Source organism: Astyanax mexicanus, chromosome 17 (genome assembly GCF_023375975.1).
Source record: "Astyanax mexicanus isolate ESR-SI-001 chromosome 17, AstMex3_surface, whole genome shotgun sequence".
NCBI classification, from domain to species: domain Eukaryota; kingdom Metazoa; phylum Chordata; class Actinopteri; order Characiformes; family Acestrorhamphidae; genus Astyanax; species Astyanax mexicanus.
In genome coordinates, this window is record NC_064424.1 from 3,251,427 (window position 1) to 3,272,456 (window position 21,030).

General features: G+C 38.6%; 1 protein-coding gene and 1 long non-coding RNA gene across 10 annotated transcripts in view; one reads left to right on the forward strand and one right to left on the reverse strand.

The window, feature by feature from the left end:
• The window catches only part of rai14 (retinoic acid induced 14), a 109,606-nt gene that overhangs the window by 71,306 nt on the left and 17,270 nt on the right, over window positions 1-21,030 (forward strand). For 3 of the 6 annotated variants that reach the window (XM_022666541.2, XM_022666545.2, XM_049466376.1), the window contains exons 8-11: window positions 9,275-9,381; window positions 10,345-10,532; window positions 17,384-17,412; window positions 19,078-19,164. In XM_022666541.2, the coding sequence (XP_022522262.2) occupies window positions 9,275-9,381; window positions 10,345-10,532; window positions 17,384-17,412; window positions 19,078-19,164 (411 nt within the window). The remainder of the gene's footprint in view (window positions 1-9,274; window positions 9,382-10,344; window positions 10,533-17,383; window positions 17,413-19,077; window positions 19,165-21,030) is intronic. The other 3 variants (XM_022666542.2, XM_022666543.2, XM_022666544.2) reach the window with 3 other exon arrangements.
• Window positions 1,525-2,888, reverse strand: LOC125782418 (uncharacterized). Of its 4 annotated transcripts, none has more exons than XR_007425088.1 (4): window positions 2,566-2,888; window positions 2,305-2,348; window positions 2,174-2,260; window positions 1,525-1,998 (listed from the first exon to the last, which is right to left on the reverse strand). It is a non-coding gene; the product is annotated as an uncharacterized LOC125782418 (long non-coding RNA). The 4 variants fall into 4 exon arrangements; XR_007425087.1 differs by having other exon boundaries at window positions 2,305-2,391; XR_007425089.1 differs by lacking the exon at window positions 2,305-2,348.

Sequence of the window (21,030 nt, forward strand, 5' to 3'; positions counted from 1 at the left end):
ACACTGCTGCTGCTCTAATACGCCTGTGGTCAACCTCAAACATGCTGCAATAACACACACACACACACACACACAAAAAACACACAAAACACACACACATACTCGGGCTGTGGTCTCCTAGGGTTAGGCGCTGTGTTTGGTTTTGGTGATACGAGTCTCCCAGTGGCAGACTTGAGGTCTCTGCGAGAAGGAGATTGCTATGTCCGTTCTTCTCCTCCTCCTCCTCCCTCTCTTTCTTCCTCCTTCTCTCTCTCTCTCTCTTCCTGCCTCTCCCTTTCTCTTTCTCCCTCCCTCTCTCTTTCTTCTCTCCCTTTCTTTTTTCTCTCTCCTCCTCTCTTTCTTCTCTCCCTTTCTTTTGGTGATGAGGAGGGGCCGTTATTGGGGGTCTTTCTCTGAACGTGCAGGAGGCTCTTACAAAATTCTGCGTGCAGGATTTCAACCGGATGTTTGTGAAGTCGTTCTGTGTCAGGGGTCCCCACACCTCACTGCCATACAGGGCTATTGGCTCTATTACAGATTTAAAAAGCTTGGTCCAGATTGTAATGGTTATTTCAAAGTTTATTGATTTTCTGATGGCAAACAGAGCTCTCCTCGCCTTCTCTCTGAGACATTATGGTTGACATTCCCCGAGTACGTCTTGCTGGAGCATCTGTGACCAAGACAGCAAGTCTTTGTGATGCATCAAGAGCCACATTATCCAGGATAATGTCAGCATACCACCAAGAAGGACCAACCACATCCAACAGGATTAACTGTGGACGCTGTTAACCCGGATTGTATCCAAAAAACATAAAACCACGGCTGATCAAATCACGGTAGAATTCAATGTGCACCTCAACTCTCCTGTTTCCACCAGAACTGTACGTCACCTCAATAAATTATTGTGCTCTAAAACCAGGTGTTTCAGTTTCATTGTCCAACCCCTGTAGTATTATCTTTAAAACCTGTTGTTTTTTTTTAATAATGATTTTTCTTATTTTATCACATTTTCTACCCAATTTGGGTAGAAAGGCCAATTAGGCCACTAGTGATGTGAGTGATGAGGGGAGAGAGTGCCATCTACTGTACCCACCCAGAGAGAGCATGGCCAACTCTCTCTCTCTCTCTCTCTCTCGGACTCCAGCTGCTGATGGAGAAACAGAATGATCCGCCCAGGATTCTATATGATCATGCGCCCCTTAGATAATAGTGATGGTTAGAACAACCTGTGGGGTTTTTTTATGTTCTTTTATGTTTTTTTATGTTGTTGCCCCCCGAGAAACTATTGTTTTTTCTTGGTGAGGACATTAAAGGGTTAAGCTTTAAGCTTTTACGGATTTTCGTTGTAATTATCCGCTCTTTGCTCGACTCTCTGCAGCACTGGCCTTATTTATTGTGCCTCACACTGAGCCACAGACGAGCTCTTAATGAGAGTCAAATCACTTCAGCAGAGACAAAAAAAACAAAACCTTCCTTATCCAACACAGCTGACTCCCAAGTGTCTCCAAACAGGTCTGCTGTAATCGAGAAAGAATGAAACTGGTTGATTTGTGGCTTTAAAAATTCTCTATTTATCCTTGGATTAGCCTTGGAGATTGCAAAATAGTGTTTTCACCCTGTTTTTTGTCCTGATGCAACACCTGACAATACCTTTATAACTACTTATGTAAGATTTGGAGGAGGATTAAGGTGTAACTCTAATGTTCTGGTTTTGTGCTGGGATGTAATTATTACTATTTTTTACTCATTTTACTCATTTTTGACTGTATCTATAAACTTTTACACATTTTAAAAGCATAGGTCTCTCAGGAGCCCAGTGTAGTGATGAACTTCAGAGTTCATCACTCACTACACACCTCCGAACTTCATGTAGCTTCAGAGTTCATCACTACACACCTCCAAACTTCATGTAGCTTCAGAGTTCATCACTACACACCTCCAAACTTCATGTAGCTTCAGAGTTCATCACTACACACCTCCAAACTTCATGTAGCTTCAGAGTTCATCATCACTACACACCTCCAAACTTCATGTAGCTTCAGAGTTTATCATCACTACACACCTCCAAACTTCATGTAGCTTCAGAGTTCATCACTCACTACACACCTCCAAACTTCATGTAGATTCAGAGTTCATCACTCACTACACACCTCCAAACTTCATGTAGCTTCAGAGTTCATCACTCACTACACACCTCCAAACTTCATGTAGCTTCAGAGTTACTACATCACTACACACCTCCAAACTTCATGTAGCTTCAGAGTTCATCATCACTACACACCTCCAAACTTCATGTAGCTTCAGAGTTCATCACTCACTACACACCTCCAAACTTCATGTAGCTTCAGAGTTACTACATCACTACACACCTCCAAACTTCATGTAGCTTCAGAGTTCATCATCACTACACACCTCCAAACTTCATGTAGCTTCAGCAGAGTTAATCACTACACACCTCCAAACTTCATGTAGCTTCAGCAGAGTTAATCACTACACACCTCCAAACTTCATGTAGTTTCAGAGTTCATCACTCACTACACACCTCCAAACTTCATGTAGCTTCAGAGTTCATCACTCACTACACACCTCCAAACTTCATGTAGCTTCAGAGTTACTACATCACTACACACCTCCAAACTTCATGTAGCTTCAGATCATATCAAGAAAAGTAGAGTGGTTTTTCATGCATTGAAACCTTACATCAACAAGCATAATTGCCAGGAGAACAGTAGATGTCTGACTGCACTGTGCCAAGTGTAAAGTTTGGTAGAGGGGGGATCATTAGTATTATGATGATGGTGTGGGGTTGTTTTTTAGAAGTTGGTCTCGGTCCCTTAGTTAGAGATTAGAGATTTAGCACAATGTCATGCTCCCAACTTTGCTGATACATTTTGGGCACAACCCCTTCCTGTTCCAAGGTCCAATAAGACATGGATGAGCTTTGAGTTTGGTGTAGAAGAACTTGACTGGCCTGTACAGAGTCCTATAGAGACTATAAGCCATGCCTTCTTATCAACATCAGTGTCTGACCACACAAATACTCTTCTGGAAGAATAGTGGTAAAAAATTCCCATGAACACACTCCTAAACCTTGTAGAAAGCCTTCCCAGAGAATTTGAATCTGTTATAGCTGTTTATTCTGGGCTGACGTCATATGAAACACTATGGATTAAGAATGGGATGTCATTTAAATTCATATTCTCACGAAGGCAAACAAACAAATATGTAACTGCCTTTAGAGACAGTTGTTATTTGTAAGTTAATTTTGAACTTAATGCTGTTAAAGTGAGATACTTTACATTTTTCTAAGTTATTCTCTGTTTAAAAGCTCAAGGGGGAAAGTTTAAGATTTATATATATGATTTTCTTTTATGCTCTCATAGGGGAACCTATGTTTGTGTCCTAGGGGGGCAGGGAGGTTTGTTATTAGAGCAACACACTGCAGACAAGAAGGAGAGCACATGTTTCAGCTGCAAATATCTTAAGTTTTAATAAAGCTACTGCATGTCAGTGCCAGAGAGGACCCACTTTTACAAAGTTTCCTTAATTCCCCATTGTAATAATGCGGCCAATGAGGTGAGCAAGTGTCTTTTTTTGTTCTTTTCTTTGTAATGAGCATAGTGGGCAAGCTAAAGGCTAATGGCAGTGCAGTTATATGATGTACAAAAGCTCTAGATAGGTCCAATAAGCTGATTGTTTAAGTTTATCTGTTAAGAATGTCAGTGAATTGTAAGTTTATATAATTTTATGTGGTTCTTTGATGATTATTCTCTGTGAGAATGTTTTTTGTAAACCAATAATCTTATTTATTGTATTTTTGTTTTTCAAGTTCTCACGGCATACTCAAATAAATGCCTGTAACAAAAGAATGACTTGTGCCGTGAAAGAGGGGAGCTTAGGGAGCTACAAAATATGTTTGGAAATATAGTGTATTCTTTTTTTGTAATGATGTGGGCTTGATTAAAATCTGCCTGTGAGGCATATTTGACCTCAGGCTCAAACTTAATTTCAATTTGCTTTAGTTTAAGCTAATAAAAGCCCTAAAACTACACTGTGAAGTTCTTTATAGCTCTCTCTCTTTCTCTGGATTGAGCTCTATCTGACTGTTTTAGTCATTAAATCTAATTATGTTGTATTCTGTCTGCACTGCTGTGGAGAATAACAAGCGAACTGCGATATCTCCATTCTGTTGTTTACTCTACAGTCATGGGGGAAGCTCCGCTGGCGGCGCTCTGAGCAAAATCAAAGCCAAACTGATGTTAAATGTAATTGAGAAGCTGCTAAAGCTCAGCAGAGTCTCTGATCAGTCTCTGAGACGAGCTCCGCACGTTCGTTTCTGGTTCCTCCCTCCTACTGTCGTGCTGTTTTGATCTCGGTACCTGCTCTCTGCTGGAAGCTCCAAACTTCAAACCGTGCAGAGCTGTGATGACCTGCTGAGATCAGACCATTACAATTGAGCTTTGATGCCCAACGTCCAGGAACTCTGGGAACTGTGGGAGTTCTTGGGAGGAGGGTTCTTGTACTCGAAAGCAAAGCCGGTGTAAATGTCAGAGCTGTAGATTAGGGTAGGGAGCATCACACGAGATGGCTGGAATTTCTGTTTAAAGTGCTTAGGTCCAACCTCTGAGAATAAAAAAAAACAAATCTCGCCTTTAAAGTACATTTTCACAGCTTTTTATTTGATTTTTATTATGTTCTTATATTATGTTATGTGAAAAAAGTTTGGACACACCTTCTCTTTCTTTTTCAATGCGTTTTCTTTATTTTATTTTCATGACTGATATTTACGTTGTGATTCTCACTGAAGCATCAAAACTATGAATGAACACGTGGAGTTTTATGTACTTAACAAAAAAATTCTAGTTTCTTCAAAATAGCCACCCTTTGCTCTTATTACTGCTTTGCACACTCTTGTGATCATTCTCTCAATGTTTAGTGAGGGAGGGAGGCGGGGCTAGGGGAGGGGTAGCATGTTTAGTGAGGGAGGGAGGCGTGGCTAGGGGAGGGGTAGCATGTTTAGTGAGGGAGGGAGGCGGGGCTAGGGGAGGGGTAGCATGTTTAGTGAGGGAGGGAGGCGGGGCTAGGGGAGGGGTAGCATGTTTAGTGAGGGAGGGAGGCGGGGCTAGGGGAGGGGTAGCATGTTTAGTGAGGGAGGGAGGCGTGGCTAGGGGAGGGGTAGCATGTTTAGTGAGGGAGGGAGGCGTGGCTAGGGGAGGGGTAGCATGTTTAGTGAGGGAGGGAGAATGATCACTCTGATCACTCTGTGCTCCAGCTCACCCCAAACCATCTGGATTGGGTTCAGGTCCGGTGACTGTGGAGGTTCAGCTCATTTTTTGTTAAGTACATAAAACTCCACATGTGTTCATTCATAGTTTTGATGCTTCAGTGAGAAAACGCATTAAAAAAGAGAAGGCGTGTACAAACTTTTGGCCTGTACTGTAAATGTAATTTAAAAAGTCCGGCTCTATATAAAGTAGGGCTGATCTGGCGTCTGTACTGGAAAGAAGTCCAGAGCTGGAAGACTGATATAACAGTGATATTTGAGCCGTGTGTAACGCTAGAGCTGGAAACTCAGAGCCAAAGAATGTTATGGCTGCAGTTTAAACCAACACAGAGGGAGGGGTCAGCCGGTCAGCCGGTTATCCGATGGGTTATTTTCAGATCATTACATACTGGTACAGTGGAGTGCGGTTTAGCACCATGTACGACACATTCTTACTGTTCAGGCACTGCAGCAGAGCGTTAGAGACCACGTGGGAGAGCACAAGTGAATGATAGAGAGCAGTAATATACACTTGTATAAAAAAGTTTGGGCACCCCAGATAAGTTTCATAATTTTCCTTTATAAATCATTAGTTGTTCAGATCAGCAATTTCAGTTAAATATATCATATAGCAGAAGAACACAGTGATATTTAAAAAGTGAAATAAAGCTTATAGGATTTACAGAAAGTGTGCAATAATTCTTTAAACTGAATTAGGCCACCCCAACAGAAAAATGACATCACTATTTAGTATTAGATCCTCCTTTTGCAGACAAAAAAAATAACAGCCTCTAAATAACAACTCTTCCTATAGCTTCCAATGAGAGTCTGGCTTCTGTTTTAAGGTATTTTGGATCATTCTTCTTTATAAAACATTCAAAGCATCTCCAGTTGAGTCGGGTTTGACTGTCAGGCTGTTCAATCACACCTCAGATTTTCAGTAATATTCAGGTCTGGAGTCTGAGATGATCTAGGGCTGGGCGGTATATCGAGATTTAAAAATGATCGATATATATTCAAATGCGATATATGACGAGACAATATCATTTATATCGATATAGAATACGCTGCGTTACAGTGAGCCCCGCCAGTTCTCCCGCTGCCTCTCTGTACAGCCTTATTTAGCCCCGCCTCCCTTCCTCACTAAACACACTACCCCTCCCCTAGCCCTGCCTCCCTCCCTCACTAAACACGCTACCCCTCCCCTAGCCCCGCCTCCCTCCCTCACTAAACATGCTACCCCTCCCCTAGCCCCGCCTCCCTCCCTCACTAAACATGCTACCTCTCCCCTAGCCCCGCCTCCCTCCCTCACTAAACATGCTACCGTTCACCTAGCCCCGCCTCCCTCCCTCACTAAACATGCTACCCCTCCCCTAGCCCCGCCTCCCTCCCTCACTAAACATGCTACCGTTCACCTAGCCCCGCCTCCCTCCCTCACTAAACATGCTACCCCTCCCCTAGCCCCGCCTCCCTCCCTCACTAAACATGCTACCCTTCACCTAGCCCTGCCTCCCTCCCTCACTAAACATGCTACCTCTCCCCTAGCCCCGCCTCCCTCCCTCACTAAACATGCTACCGTTCACCTAGCCCCGCCTCCCTCCCTCACTAAACATGCTACCTCTCCCCTAGCCCCGCCTCCCTCCCTCACTAAACATGCTACCGTTCACCTAGCCCCGCCTCCCTCCCTCACTAAACATGCTACCCCTCCCCTAGCCCCGCCTCCCTCCCTCACTAAACATGCTACCGTTCACCTAGCCCCGCCTCCCTCCCTCACTAAACATGCTACCCCTCCCCTAGCCCCGCCTCCCTCCCTCACTAAACACACTACCCTTCACCTAGCCCTGCCTCCCTCACCCACTAATAACAATACCCCTCCTCTAGCCCCACCTCCCTCACTCACTAATAACACTACCCCTCCCCTAGCCCCGCCTCCCTCCCTCACTAAACACACTACCCCTCACCAATCGCTTTCGTTCTAAATAAGTGTGGCTTTAATATTGATATATCTAAACCAAACCAATACCGTGGCCCAAGAACAATGATACAAACCGAATATATATATATATATATATATATATATATATATATATATATACATATATATATATACACGTGTATATATATATATATGTATATATATATATATATATATATATATATATATACATATATATATATACACGTGTGTATATATATATATATGTATATATGTATATATATATATATATATATATATATATATATATATATATATATATATATATATATATATACATATACATATATATAATATATATTTCTAGGGCAATTAATTGTCCAGTAAAACACAGCTAACTAAAATTGTGACAGGCCTAAATCTGATTCTCTGCATGCATATCATAATCAGCTGTAAACAGCGTCTTACATAATCGATTGTAGTTTTTTCTGATTTTACTGTATAAATCTGTCAGTATGTTGAGATAGATGTGATATCTGTGAGTGATCTGGGTCACAGAGTGAAGGCTAAAGCTTAGCTCAGCCTCTTTAAATGTGCTCTTGATGAGGTGTAGCTTTCCTCCACAGGGCTGAGTGGCACGGATCACACTGACCTTGGGGGCGGAGGGGCAGCTTTTAATACCCTGCAGCCTCTGCCTGACTGAGAACTTCTACACTTCTGCTAATTGTCTTCTCTAATCTGCATCAGAGAACATCTAGAGAGGAGAGAATACCCATCTGAGAGTCTGTTCTGTGTTTAAAAGACATAGTAAGTCAGAATTAAATGGGTTCATATGGAGCAATTGAGAAAAATCATCATTAAGTTTCGTTTAGTACTCACATAGTAATTATATTTATTAAAGTGTCAGTCTGTATTATTTTGTTTCTAAACTAAAAGCAGAAGCATTTCTGAGTGGAGAAGAATATGGATAACACATAGTTTTTAATGGTACCAGTGTGCTGAAACCACCATCCCTGCTAATCTTAATAATATATTCATTCTAAAAACTGGGGTTTCTGGTCGCTTTTCGCGGGAGTTCTTCTTCTGGACAAGTCACACGTCTTTAAGTACTTACGTCACATGTACAGCCTCTAAAAGAGGATCCGGCTCAGTTTTACTGAACGCGAGCGGCTGGTGGAGCAACGGGGACTTCAGAAGAGGAAACTCAGAGATCAGTAGCTCATTCACTCATAGTAAAACCAAAGAAACGAAGGAGTGAAGTTTCTGACTGAGAGCTCTCTCTCTCTCTCTCTGTCTCTCTCTCTCTAAATGAACATAACCTGGAATCGGATTAATTAGCTCTGAAAGGAGACCTCATCACACCCACCCAGTTTAAAATGATTCTTCTGCATGCTCAGTGCAATTACCCAGACATCAGTTTTAACATAATTAATATACACTACCAGTAAATTTACCTATTCAGTGTTTTTATGTTGTTTCATTTCCCCTACATAGTAAATGAAAACATACATATTAAAGTGATCTGTCTGACTATAAAGGAACACATAAAGAATCATGTAGTAACGTAAAAACAGTGTTAAACAAACCAAAATACTCTTTAAAAAAAAAAAAAAAAAAAAAAAAGCATTTAGATTCTCGTATCTGAGGAGCTGTTAACTTTCCGCCTTAACTTGAGAGAACTCTTGCTCTTCCTTTCCTTGGGTGGTCCTGATGAGTGACAGTTTTATCATTATAATGTTTTTGATTGTCTTTGCTGTAACTGCACTTGAGAATACTTTTAAAATTTCTTGAAATTCTTCTTTCTGGATTGACCGTCCCTCATTTTTATCTTTATTTAGTTGAGTTGTTGGTTCTTCTCATAATCTGGATTCGAACATTACTCAAATATTCACTATTCACTGTATACCTGTAACTCTACCTCTTCACTACTTTACTTTAACTGATGCTCTCAAATACTTTATTAAGAGACAAGAAATTCAAGTAATTAACTCTTGATGAGTTCAGCACAGCTGTTAACTGAAAGCCTGAATTCCGGGTGACTCTACCTCATAAAACTGACTGAGAAACCTGAATGAGTTTTCATGTCTTTTCTCCAGGACGGATTCACCCCGCTGCTGTTGTCGGCGAGACACGCCCACGCTGAGGTCTGCCGCGGTCTGCTGGAGTCGGGGGCTGACGTCAACGCCTGTGATAAGAACGGCAGGTGGGACCCTCCCCCCGGTGTTTCCCGCTGTTGAGAGTTGCTGTGTGATCTTAAATATAAGGGTTGGGCCGGGATGTGTCCCGACTCGACCCCTGCAGGAGTGTGTGTGTGTGTGAGTTTGAGAGGGATGATGTCTGTAGATAAGGGAGTGATGGGTGTAAATCCTGCAGGAGTGTGTGTATGAATGATGTCTATGGTGTGATGTCTGTAGATAAGGGAGTGATGGGTGTAAATCCTGCAGGAGTGTGTGTATGATGTCTATGTTGTGATGTCTGTAGATAAGTGAGTGATGGATGTTAATCCTGCAGGAGTGTGTGTATGAATGATGTCTATGGTGTGATGTCTGTAGATAAGGGAGTGATGGATGTAAATCCTGCAGGAGTGTCAGTGTGTGTGATGTCTATGGTGTGATCTCTGAAAATAAGGGAGTGATGGATGTGAATCCTGCAGGAGAGTGAGTGAGTGTGTGTGTGTTGTCTATGGTGTGATGTCTGTAGATAAGGGAGTGATGGATGCAAATCCTGCAGGAGTGTGAGAGAGTGTGTGTATGATGTCTATGGTGTGATGTCTGTAGATAAGGGAGTGATGGGTGTAAATCATGCAGGTGTGTGCGTGTGTGTGTATGATGTGTATGGTGTGATGTCTGTGGATAAGTGAGTGATGGATGTAAATCCTGCAGGAGTGTGTGTGTGTGATGTCTATGGTGTGATGTCTGTAGATAAGGGAGTGATGGGTGTAAATCATGCAGGTGTGTGCGTGTGTGTGTATGATGTGTATGGTGTGATGTCTGTGGATAAGGGTGTGATGGATGTAAATCCTGCAGGAGTGTGTGTGTGTGATGTCTGGTGTGATGTCTGTAGATAAGGGTGTGATGGATGTAAATCCTGCAGGAGAGTTTGTGTGTGTATGATGTCTATGGTGTGATGTCTGTAGATAAGGGTGTGATGTATGTAAATTCTGCAGGACTGCGGTGATGCTGGCGAGTGAGAGCAGCAGTGGAGCTGTGGTGGAGGTTCTGGTGCAGGGTGGTGCAGATCTGCACATCATAGACTCTCTGGGCCACGACGTCCTTCATTACGCTAAGCTGTCCGGCAGCGGAGAGGTCCGGTCCATCGTCAGCACCGCCCTCCACCGGCAGCAGCCTGAGCCAGGTGATTCCTACTTAACCAAAAATATATAACACCACCCAAACACGCATTTAATTCAGTACACGCAGCAGCTCTTATACTGTACAGTACTGAACACAGTACAGTACGAGTTCCTTCAGTAAACTTTTGTAGGGGTTCTGAAACTTCTCTCACTTTCTTTCCATCTCTCTCTCTCTCTCTCTTTCTTTCTCTCTGCCTCTTCTTCTCTCTCTTTCTCTCTATCTCTATCATTCTCTTTGTCTTTCTCTTTCACTTATTCTCTCTCTTTGTCTCTCTCTTTTTTTGTTTCTTTCTTTCTGTCTTTCTTGTTCTCTTTTTTTCTTTCTTTCTCTCACTTACATTCTCTCTTTGTAGCTTTCTCTCTCTCTTTTCTCTCTCTTTCTTTGTCTCTCTCTCTGTCTCTTGTCTCTCTTTCTCTTTTTCTCTTTGTCTGTCTCTATCTCCTTGTCTGTCTCTCTCTCTTTGACAGTCTATCTTTTTCTCTCTCTCTCTCTCTCGTTCTGCTTTTCTTTCTTTCTCTTTGCTTCTCTTCCTGCCTCTCTTTTTTTTAGTCTTTTTCCCTTTCTCTTTTTTGTCTCTCCTTCTATTTTCTCTCTCTCTCTTTCTGTCTCTCTCTCTCTTTTTCTTTCTGTCTTCTTCTTTCTCTGTCTCTTTCTTTCTCTCTTTTTCTTTCTCCTTTTTTCTCTCTCTTGTGCTTTCTCTTTGTAGCTTTCTCTCTCTTTCTCTGTTTTTCTCTGTCTTTCTTTGTCTCTCTCTATCTCTATCTCTTTCCCTCTCTTTGACTGTCTCTCTTTTTTTCACCTTGTCTGTCTCTCTTTCTCCTTGTCTCTTTCTGTCTGTCTCTCTCTCTCTTTTTGACAGTCTCTCTTTCTCTCTTTTTCTGCTTGTCTCTTTCTGTCTGTCTCTGTCTTTCTCTTTGCTTCTCTTACTGTCTCTCTCTTTCTTACTGTCTTTCTCTCCTTCTCTTTCTCTCTTGTACTCTCTCTCTTTCTCATTCTCTTTATGTAGTTCTATGGGCTTTACATAACATTAGATAGATAGATAGATAGATAGATAGATAGATAGATAGATAGATAGATACTTTATTGATCCCGAAGGAAATTTAGCAGCCAGTAGCAATTACACAACACAGTAGAAACAAACAATAAGTGTAGTACAATACACTTATTGAGGGATAAAATTCTAAATTGAGACTTAAAAATATATATACCGTATTTTTCGGACTATAAGGCGCACCGTATTATAAGACGCACTATCAAAGAACGCCTATTTTCTGGTATTTTTCCATACATAGGGCGCATCGCATTATAAGGCGCGTTAAGTGACACTAGAAAGGGTGCCTATATCAAAGTGAACAGGGGTGGCGCCATGTTTCCCTTCCCCCACCGGGGGTGGTCGCTTGCCGGTGGAGCGTCTCAGTATATATAAATCTAGCTCTTTCAAAGTCAAACGAGTGCTGGATATTAATCTACACAGATTCCTCTCCTGAAAACTGTTTATTTGGGTGAGTAACGTGCTTCAGTTTATTTACAGTAAGCTTAGATTTCCAGATGTCCACTAAGGCTTGCTGCACCAGCGTTAGCATAGCTATCCGCTAGCACGCTAGCTAGTCACCTAAACTAGTAAAGTTAACCCAAACTTAAACGACAGCGTTACACTGAGTAATCCTGCGTGTTCTGGTAAGACAGTGAGATATTAGCTAGCGATTCGTCCCCCGTAGCTTGTTTTAACACGGTAAACAAGCAGATTACAGGCTGATAAAACTCACCTCTGAGAGAGTTAGCGCTTAGCATCTAGCTAATGCTAGCCAGGCAAAGCAGCACAGACTTACAGGCTGATAACTCACCTCTGAACGGTGAACGCTTAGCGATTAGCATCTAACTCTAATAATACTGCTCCAGCAGTATTAAAAGTGCTAAATTTAGAAAATACTGATCTCTGAACAGTGAAAAAGCTAGCTAGCTTAGCGGTTAGCATCTAGCTAATGCTATTGCTGCTCCAGCCTCGGAGCGGCACGGCTCTGCACGGAGTGTGTGTTTACTTTAGATAATTTAGATAATACTGATCTCTGAACAGTGAATAAGCTAGCTAATGCTATTGCTGCTCCAGCCTCGGAGCTGCACGGCTCTGGACTCTGTATAGCACTGAAACTCTCTATAACGCTGCACCGAGTGTGTGTTTACTGCTCCTTACAACCTGACTGGTAAAATCCATACAAAAGGCGCACCGTATTATAAGACGCACTGTCAATTTTTGTGAAAATTAAAAGTTTTTAAGTGCGCCTTATAGTCCGAAAAATACGGTACATAAATATATAACTACAAAAAAACTATAGAAAGTGTGGAAGTAAACAGTCGTAGATATGAGGTAGTGCAGTAAAAGAATAAACTAAGTATAGGAGGTATTAGTAGATATGACTATTAAACATAAACATAAACATGTGCAAGTATTATATTTAAGTTAGGTGCGTAGTGTAGTGTCCAGGAGTGCAAGTGTACAGGATGTACAGTAGAGGGTCCAGGAGTGCAAGTGTACAGGATGTACAGTAAAGAGGCAAAAGAGTCTCAGGGTGTAGATGTGTATGGTGTTTTTCCAGTACAGATAAAAAAAATAAATAAAAAAAAGGCTGTGATTAAGAAAGCACATATGAGCCTTGTTTCTCATCTGTCTTCTCTCTTCCGGCTCCACTGGGAGGAGTTGAAGAGTCTGATGGCTCTCGGGACGAACGATCTTCTCAGTCTGTCCGTAGAGCAGCTCTGTGACAAGAACCTGCCACTGAAACTGCTGCTATGATCCATGATGATGGAATGTAATGGGTGACCATCATCATCCATGATGGAGAGTAGTTTGTGATTAATTAAAACATGTTAATTAAAACATGTTCATGAAGTTTTTTACACAAAAATCTCTCTCACATAAAGATAAAGTTCTCACAGCTCTATTCTAACCAGTTACAGTCTCTTTCACAATGAGCCGTTTAAGGGCTCTGACACTTTTATGCAAATAAGCTGTTGTTGGCCACGCCCCATGTTCAGGCTGCATATTTGCCACACATTAGTTTTGGCTTGTGCTACATCACAATGGTGTAAGTCTCTCCCACATTGTGATATTAATGTTTAATTCATTTAAAAATGGTATTGTATCAGTATCGGGTATTGATGAGTATCAGGACTGAAAAAGGAAGATCGATGCACTTTTAGTTTCTGCACAGCATCGTCTGAAATCCATTAAATAACATGAATAAAACAGGAATTCCAGCCGTTCATGGGGAGCTGTGCGGGTTGAGCTGAGTAATCTGGGCTGCAGACAGCGTGAGTCACTCAGGCTGAGTTTCTGTGTAGGATTTAAAACAGCGTTTCACAGCCACAGGAATGTTCTTTACGCTTCAGAGAGAAAGTGCTTACAGTGTTCTTACAGGGTAAGAGCATGCTGCTTCAGTGCGGGAAAACAAAACGCTATAAAACAAGCTGTACCTAAACATGAAGACGGCTTACGTCTTATTTAAACAGCTAAAAAAAGAGTTGAAGTTAAGTTTAAATTAATAGTGAAATATTTGAGAGTTGATTTTTACTCTTGGGGTAATTTTAACTCATTCTGATTTAAAGTAATTTACATAAAATTACTCTTACCTATAGAGATCTCACCCCTTCTATTCTTGAGCTTTTTTAGGGTATTGTCACTTTTATGCAAATACACATTCATTTCTGGCCACGCCCTGCACATTAGTGTGTTCATGCTTAACTGTGATAGAAGTGCAAAACTCATTATTTGAAAGTTCTTACATCTCTCTCATCTGCTGACTTGCAACAGACAGTAAGTACAGATTCCTCCCTCAGACGAAGTCTACTGGCTGAGGTTCTCAGCTAGCATCTTCAACTGATCTAGTGGGTGGAGCTCTGCTGAGGGGTGGTAGCAGGATGGTTTTTGCAGGTTTCTCCACAGATTTAATTTAACTCCGCCCACTTAATTTATCTTCTTTGTTTGGACAAAAAAGGTTTCATCACTTTCCTGTTACCCAATTGTAGATTTAAAGCAACAATTTTCACTCACTTTGTATGATTAGAGATTATCCTGTATTTTCACTTAATTTTACACAAATTGAACAGCTGAGAAGCTTATTAGACAATACGTAATTTTCCTGTTGGCTCCCAATGTGGGAATTCTGGGCTGAAATTCCAAAAAAAAAAAAAATTGTGAAAATGAGAAATGGCTGAAATAATAAGAAAATAAGTTCATATTCATCAAGTTTTAAGAGTTCAGAAATCAATATTTGGTGAAATAACCCTGGTGGTTTTTAATCCCAGTTTTCATGCATCTTGTCATCATGTTCTCCTCCACCAGTCTTACACACTGCTTTTGGATAACTTTATGCTGCTTTACTCCTGGTGCAAAAATTCAAGCAGTTCAGTTTGGTGGTTTGATGGCTTGTGATCATCCATCTTCCTCTTGATTATATTCCAGAGGTTTTTTATTTGGTAATTTCATTTGGAATAAGCAAATGTTGGGCGTACTAATTGATTAATCTTCTTATTATTCATTTTTACTTCTTTTAACAATTTAACAGAGTTAAACAAACACTAATGTGAGTTAAAAAGCAACTAGCACAGTTTTAAATTATTAATTATATAAGTATACAAAGTGAGTAAAAATGATGAGTTTCTTTAATTTTACCAAATTGAAAACCTCTGGAATATAATCAAGAGGAAGATGGATGATCACAAACCATCAAACCACCAAACTGAACTGCTTAAAGTTTTGCACCAGGAGTAAAGCAGCATAAAGTTATCCAAAAGCAGTGTGTAAGACTGGTGGAGGAGAACATGATGCCAAGATGCATGAAGAAAACTGTGATTAAAAACCACCAGGGTTATTCCACCAAATATTGATTTCTGAACTCTTAAAACTTTATGAATATGAACTTGTTTTCTCTGCATTATTTGAGGTCTGAAAGCTCTGAATCTTTTTTGTTTTTTCAGACATTTTTCATTTACTGCAAATAAATGCTCTAAACTACAATATTTTTATTTGGAATTTGGGAGAAATGTTGTCTGTAGTTTATAGAATAAAACAACAATGTTCATTTTACTCAAACATAAACCTATAAATAGCAAAATCAGAGAAACTGATTCAGAAACTGAAGTGATCTCTTCATGTTTCCAGAGCTGGTATAGGACTGTTAATGAAAATGAGTTCTTAATTATATGCAAACATTTATAATGGTTAATAGTACTTAATCTTCATTAAGTAAAAATGTTCGTCGTACTTAGTCATGATTTATCTTCTTCTTTTAACAATTTAAACAGAGTAAAAACAAACACTAATATGAGTTAAAAAGGAACTTTTAAAGGTTTAACTCTTTATTTGAATGATTAATGAATCAGTTTGTGCTGTGTTGAGCTGTGCTGTAGTCAGGAGTGAATGTTAAAGTGCTGATGTAAGATGTAAAGCAGCAGATCATTGTTTTAGACGATCTTTTATAAAGAATAATAATCTCTCGTCTCTGAGCTGAAAGTCCTTCAGTGATTAGCTGAGACCGTCTTCACTTTTATAAAATTCTCACTCATGAAAAGCTGCAGTGGGTGGAAATTCATCAGCAGATTTGGAGCCATTGTGTTTTATTTTCCCTCATTTGGGCAAAGCGTTGTACACACACACACACACACCCTCCTGTTCACTGGGAATCACAGGTTTAACACTGCCATCTAGTGCTGGAGAGATACTGACTCTCAGCTAAGGTGTGTAAAGTATCTCCATTCATTACTCTGAAGGTAGAATAGAGTATAGATACTAAAGTTTAAAAAAATACTTTAGTAGAAGTTGAAAAAAGTATCAACTCAAGCTTTTTACTCTTTTTACTCTTTAAGTAAAAGTGTTTAAAAAAAGTACTGGTTTTAAATCAACTACTTAAAGTATAAAAGTAAAAGTAATTTAAGGGGGAAATTTTTTTTAAAAGCCATTAAGAACAAAAGCCATAATGACTATAATGTTATAATATTAAAAATGTTAATGTTGATAAATTTGGATTTGTTTTATTATTAATTATTAATTTACGCAAGTTAAGACATTATAAATTGGTACTTTTTTAATAATGTCTAGTAAACTATAAGTCCTTAAAAAATGTGAAACTAGTTAGAAATGTTGGTTATCTATTCTTTACTCAAGTAGTATTTTGTTCAGTGGCTTTAATATTAATCTATGATGTAGAAAATACATTAAATAAAGAAATAATGAATAACATTAAATGAGAAGAGGTGTCCAAACTTTTGACGGACATATAAAAAAAAAAATATATATATATATATATATATATATATATATATATAAAATAACTCATCATAACTGATGCTGTGTTTATATCTATAAACAAAGATGCATCACCTGGCTTAATTTTATGACGTGATTAAATTGAATTTTTAAAAAATATGAATACATTAAAAGTTTCTAAATTAATCATGCATTAAAGCAATAAATTTTCCAGCATTCATCTGTATTAAACTTTATTTATTTAATTATTTAACTTATATTTTTCTCCCATTTCCTTGTTATTTGTACCATTCTTTGTTTGTTTATGTATTTATTTAATTATTTACTTATCTGTTCGTTTACTTTATCTTTTTCTCAGTTTGTACTCTAAAGTCAGTGGAGTTTGAAGGGGGTTGATGTAAATTCTATAGGAACAAATATAAACAGCAGATATTTTTGTCAGACCCTGGAGAATGTGTGTGAATATAATGAAAGATGAAAAGATGAATACAGCCATAATTACAATGGGAGGCGAGAAATGACATTAATTTTTATTATTATTCCTTTTATACCTCCCACCCCATTCTTTCCTTTTTTTATTTCCCATAAAGCAGATAAGAGTTTGAGCAGAACGCCGCAGGTAAGCCACTTATTTCCATTCATCTTTCATTGCTTCTGTTTCTTTGGTTTTATTCTGTTACTTTTCTCTTTCTGATTTATGCGTTATTGGGTTTGCGAACTATTGCTATTCCCTAAATACTCAAAGATTATCAATTTAATTTATCAGTGTTAAAATCACAGTTTTGAGATTCTCTCTGCTGTAGTTACGAAATTGAGCTTTTCTTACTGTACTTTGCATTGAGGCTGAGATGCTAGACGAGTTAGTGACGCTTCCTATGAATCCTGTATTCATTCAAGCATTTAGATTATATTATAAGACATATATATAATTCCTTATATCTGTCATAAGCTTATATATTAAATGGTAAATACTTCTAGCTACATGCATACACTGCTTTCTGTTTATTGCTGCTATTAAAGCTCTCAAATTTCACTTAAGCACAGTTTTATTGCAGAAATATCAGCTCCTAGAACACATTTGGTAAAAGTATATTTATCATAAAAAGCTCAGTTTCATAAAATAATACTAAGAATATATTTTACTTAAGTACATCACCAGTACAAAATTAGCGCAGCCAAGTAAAGTATACTAAAACACAGATTAAGCAGGTAAAAATGTAATTATTAGTAGAAACATTATACTTTAATTATTTTGCATATAGTTTAAGTACACTATTATTATATTTAAATACACAAGGGATGATACAAAATCCAGTGAACTTATATGGTACAAAAGTTAGCAGGAAACTGCCAGGGCTTTTATGGAATTAATGAACCAAAAATATATATATTTTAGAAAACAAGTCATTAGGTAACAGCTTACAGCTGATAAGTATAAAAAATGTACACTTTCATCATAATAACTAGAAAAAGACCCAAAAACACAGAGAACTCTGTAACTATTAAAAGTAGAAGTTCTTCTTAGTGTCCTACACCTTTAAAAGACACTTGGAAACTGGAGAAAACTGCTACAGAAAGATGTCTGGCTGACCCACATGGAAACAACAGCTTTAGCCTTTAGTTCAGTGATGGTTTGGAGAGTCATGTCTGTCATCTGCTGGTGTTGATCCACTGTGTTTTATTATCAAGTCTAAACTCAGTGCAGTTTTGTTTTCCCACAAAATCTTACAGCACTTCATATCTTACAGCTTCCCTCTGCTACTGACAACTTTTATGGAGATGCAGATTTCATTTTCCAGCAGGATTCGGTACACTGCCAGCACTGCTAAAAGCAGCAATTGGTCTTATATCATCTAATTTTCTGAGACACTGATTTGTTTTTTTTGTATTGGCTGTGAGCCATAATTATCAACTATAAAAAATATAATCGCTTAAAATAGATCACTCTGTGTTTAATACATCTATATAATATGAGTTTCACATTTTGAACTGAATTACTGAAATAAATTAACTTTTTAATGATATTAAACATTTTTGACATGCGCTAGTATACATGCATTATGAATACAGGTTTTATAGGAAGGGTTATAGAAGAGTATAGTATATTTCTGTTGTTTAAAAAGTGCTGTAATGCAACATGCATGAGCCTGTGCCTCTCTCACTGTAGAGATATGAACCCTCTTCCTTGTGAAATGATACAATTTTGCACCTTTTCTATTACTAACAGCTCTAAATCCACTGGTTTGCTCTCTCTCTCTTTCCTCTCTTACTCACGCAATCTCAGCATGATCATGTGGCTAAGTTAAATGAAGAGAGAAGCACAACCCCCAAAAAACGAAAAGCACCCCCACCTCCTATTAGCCCTGACCAGGTAAAGTCACACCACGTCCGTCTGTCTGTCTGTCCGTCTGTAATCTGTAATCATCACTGCTCTTCTGAAATGCATGTGAAGTTCTTAAAAGCCCTAGTCAGCAGTTTTTGTATCTACAGTATTAGGTTCAGGTTATGGTTTAGTTTAATGTTGGGTTTTAAGGTTTAATGTTAGGTTTTAGGATTAGATTAATGTTTTAGGTTATGGTTTGGTTTAATGTTAGGTTTAGGGTTGAGTCATGGTTTAGTGTGAGGTTTTAGGGTTAGATTAAAGTGTAATGTTAGGTTTTAGGGTTGGTCCATGGGTACGGTTTGGTTTAGTGTTAGGTTTTAGGGTTGGTCCATGGGTACGGTTTGGTTTAGTGTTAGGTTTTATGGTTAAGTTATGGTTTAGGGTTAGGTTTCAGGGTTGATTCATGGTTGAGGTTAAAGTTAGATTAAAGTTGTTTTAGGGGTAGAGAAAATATAAAGTGTTATGGTTTAGGGTTAGGTTTTAGGGTTGAGTCATGGTTTAGTGTTAGGTTTTAGGGTTAGATAAAAATGTTAGGATATGGTTATGTTGTGTTAGGTTTTTAGGGTTGAGTCATGGTTTAGTGTTAGGTTTTAGGGTCAGATAAAATTTTTAGGATATGGTTTTATTGTGTTAGGTTTTTAGGGTTGAGTCATGGTTTAGTGTTAGTTTTTAGGGTTGAGTCATGGTTTAGTGTTAGGTTTTAGGGTCAGATAATTTTTTTAGGATATGGTTATGTTGTGTTAGGTTTTTAGGGTTGAGTCATGGTTTAGTGTTAGGTTTTAGGGTCAGATAAAATTTTTAGGATATGGTTTTGTTGTGTTAGGTTTTTAGGGTTGAGTCATGGTTTAGTGTTAGGTTTTAGGGTTAGATAAAATTTTTAGGATATGGTTTCGTTGTGTTAGGTTTTTAGGGTTGAGTCATGGTTTAGTGTTAGGTTTTAGGGTCAGATAAAATTTTTAGGATATGGTTTTGTTTTGTTGTGTTAGGTTTTTAGGGTTGAGTCATGGTTTAGTGTTAATTTTTAGGGTTGAGTCATGGTTTAGTGTTAGGTTTTAGGGTTAGATAAATTTTTTAGGATATGGTTTTGTTGTGTTAGGTTTTTAGGGTTGAGTCATGGTTTAGTGTTAGTTTTTAGGGTTGAGTCATGGTTTAGTGTTAGGTTTTAGGGTCAGATAAAATTTTTAGGATATGGTTTTATTGTGTTAGGTTTTTAGGGTTGAGTCATGGTTTAGTGTTAGGTTTTAGGGTCAGATAAAATTTTTAGGATATGGTTTTGTTGTGTTAGGTTTTTAGGGTTGAGTCATGGTTTAGTGTTAGGTTTTAGGGTCAGATAAAATTTTTAGGATATGGTTTTGTTTTGTTGTGTTAGGTTTTTAGGGTTGAGTCATGGTTTAGTGTTAATTTTTAGGGTTGAGTCATGGTTTAGTGTTAGGTTTTAGGGTTAGATAAATTTTTTAGGATATGGTTTTGTTGTGTTAGGTTTTTAGGGTTGAGTCATGGTTTAGTGTTAGTTTTTAGGGTTGAGTCATGGTTTAGTGTTAGGTTTTAGGGTCAGATAAAATTTTTAGGATATGGTTTTATTGTGTTAGGTTTTTAGGGTTGAGTCATGGTTTAGTGTTAGGTTTTAGGGTCAGATAAAATTTTTAGGATATGGTTTTGTTGTGTTAGGTTTTTAGGGTTGAGTCATGGTTTAGTGTTAGGTTTTAGGGTTAGATAAATTTTTTAGGATATGGTTTTGTTGTGTTAGGTTTTTAGGGTTGAGTCATGGTTTAGTGTTAGGTTTTAGGGTCAGATAAAATTTTTAGGATATGGTTTTATTGTGTTAGGTTTTTAGGGTTGAGTCATGGTTTAGTG